Below are 2,500 nucleotides of genomic sequence, written 5' to 3' on the forward strand. Positions count from 1 at the left end.
TCGGTGACTGTCCCCTGTCTGCGGTCATTCCATGGTGTTCCGATCTCCTCTAGAGCTCTACCCCAGCCACTTCTTCCTGCCAAACTTCAGCGAGCGCTCCCTGCTCCTGGCAAACGCCAACGCCAGCGGCAGCAGCAACGCCGGCGCCAGCGCTCGGGCGCCAGAGGAGCTCTCCATGTTCCAGCTGCCACCCTCAACTTCTCGCCGGAGCAAGTGGCCAGCGTGTGCGAGACGCTGGAGGAGACCGGGGACATCGAGAGGCTGGGCCGCTTCCTCTGGTCCCTGCCGGTGGCCCCGGGGGCATGCGAGGCCATCAACAAGCACGAGTCCATCCTGAGAGCCCGGGCGGTGGTGGCCTTCCACACGGGCAACTTCAGGGACCTCTACCACATCCTGGAGAACCACAAGTTCACCAAGGACTCCCACGGCAAACTGCAGGCCATGTGGCTGGAGGCCCATTACCAGGAGGCCGAGAAGCTCAGGGGGCGCCGCTGGGACCCGTCGACAAGTACAGGGTGAGGAAGAAGTTCCCCCTGCCCAGGACCATCTGGGACGGAGAGCAGAAAACCCACTGCTTCAAGGAGAGGACTCGCAGCCTGCTCAGGGAGTGGTACCTCCAGGACCCTTATCCCAACCCCAGCAAGAAAAGGGAATTAGCCCAGGCCACCGGCCTCACCCCCACCCAGGTGGGCAACTGGTTCAAGAACAGGAGGCAGAGGGACAGAGCGGCGGCGGCCAAAAACAGGTCAGTGCCAGTCACTGGTGGTGGTGCCACAGGGTAGTGGTGTTGCCCCCTGTCCCCGACATCTGGCACTCCCTGCTGCCCGACCACACTCTGCTCATGGCTTACAGGAGAACTTCTCATAGCTTCCAATTGCTCCAAAGCACTTTCCTGACACCGAGCAGCGTAGGAGGAAATAACCACATTTCCTTAGAGAAATATCAAAAATTACCAGAGAGGCAACATAAAGTGTGAGAGATGCGGTGTGTGCACTGTACATTGCTAGAACTGACAGATCAAAGGTTAGGCAGTAATATGTATCTGTATGTGTGTGCACTGTAAGGTTATGAACTATGCAAAGAAAATGTGATCGTGTGTGTGTATATATATATATATATAAATATATATATATATAATATATATATATATATATATACACACATACACTACTGTTTTAAATACTCGCTGTCCACGGGTAGGTACACTATTTATGTATTTATGTTGTGTACTGTATATATATATATATATATATATATATATATATATATATATATATATATATATAGATATATATATATATATATATATATATATATATATATATATATACACACACACACACACACACATTTTCTTTGCATATGTTATATCCGTACAGTGCACATACACACATGTATGTATATATATTTATAGATATATAGATATGGATATGTATACACGCATGGTTCAGCCACGATGCAGTATAAGCTCTGCATACTACTGCAAGTCTACTAATACAATAATTACTACAAGAGAAATAATGTAGTGATTATCAGTAATAATTATCAATAATCAGTACGGCAACATGTATTGCTGCAATATCTCTATCTATCTATATTAATAGTTATAATAACAATAGTCTTAATTGATTTATCAGGATTTATCCGTGTCTTATTAGACAGTAAAGGCACACAAATACCAAACACACAATAGGTGCGCAGTCTCGCTCCTGGCATAATTCTGCACTGAGGGCAGTGATGATGGTGGCTGTCCCGCGAATGATGCTAGTCTAGCCGATACTGTCATTAGTATTGCACACTGTACAGTCATTAGTATTGCACACTGTTCAATCATTAGTATTGTACACTGTACTGTCATTAGTATTGCACACTGTACAGTCATTAGTATTGCACACTGTACAGTCATTAGTATTGCACACTGTACAGTCATTAGTATTGCACACTGTACAGTCATTAGTATTGCACACTGTACAGTCATTAGTATTGCACACTGTACTGTCATTAGTATTGCACACTGTACTGTCATTAGTATTGCACACTGTACTGTCATTAGTATTGTACACTGTTCAATCATTAGTATTGTACACTGTACAGTCATTAGTATTGTACACTGTACAGTCATTAGTATTGCACACTGTTCAATCATTAGTATTGTACACTGTACAGTCATTAGTATTGTACACTGTACAGTCATTAGTATTGCACACTGTTCAATCATTAGTATTGTACACTGTACAGTCATTAGTATTGCACACTGTTCAATCATTAGTATTGTACACTGTACAGTCATGAATATTGTACACTGTTCAATCATTAGTATTGCACACTGTACAGTCATTAGTATTGTACACTGTACAGTCATGAATATTGTACACTGTTCAATCATTAGTACCGCACAATGTACAGTCATTAGTACCGCACAATGTACAGTCATTAGTACTAGCACAATGTACAGTCATTAGTATTGTACACTGTACAGTCATTGGTATTGCACAATGTT

The 2,500-nt window shown here is 43.5% G+C and overlaps 1 protein-coding gene across 1 annotated transcript in view; it reads left to right on the forward strand.

Moving 5' to 3' along the window:
* SIX3 (SIX homeobox 3) overlaps window positions 1–2,500 on the forward strand; it is a 9,510-nt gene that overhangs the window by 175 nt on the left and 6,835 nt on the right. The window contains 3 exon segments of the mRNA XM_068233026.1: window positions 1–188; window positions 191–484; window positions 487–749. The exon segment at window positions 1–188 is cut by the window's left edge and continues 175 nt beyond it. Coding sequence (XP_068089127.1) covers window positions 32–188; window positions 191–484; window positions 487–749 — 714 coding nt within the window. The 5' untranslated portion in view covers window positions 1–31.

The sequence above is a fragment of the Hyperolius riggenbachi genome, chromosome 4 (assembly GCF_040937935.1).
Source record: "Hyperolius riggenbachi isolate aHypRig1 chromosome 4, aHypRig1.pri, whole genome shotgun sequence".
Classification (NCBI taxonomy): Eukaryota; Metazoa; Chordata; class Amphibia; order Anura; family Hyperoliidae; genus Hyperolius; species Hyperolius riggenbachi.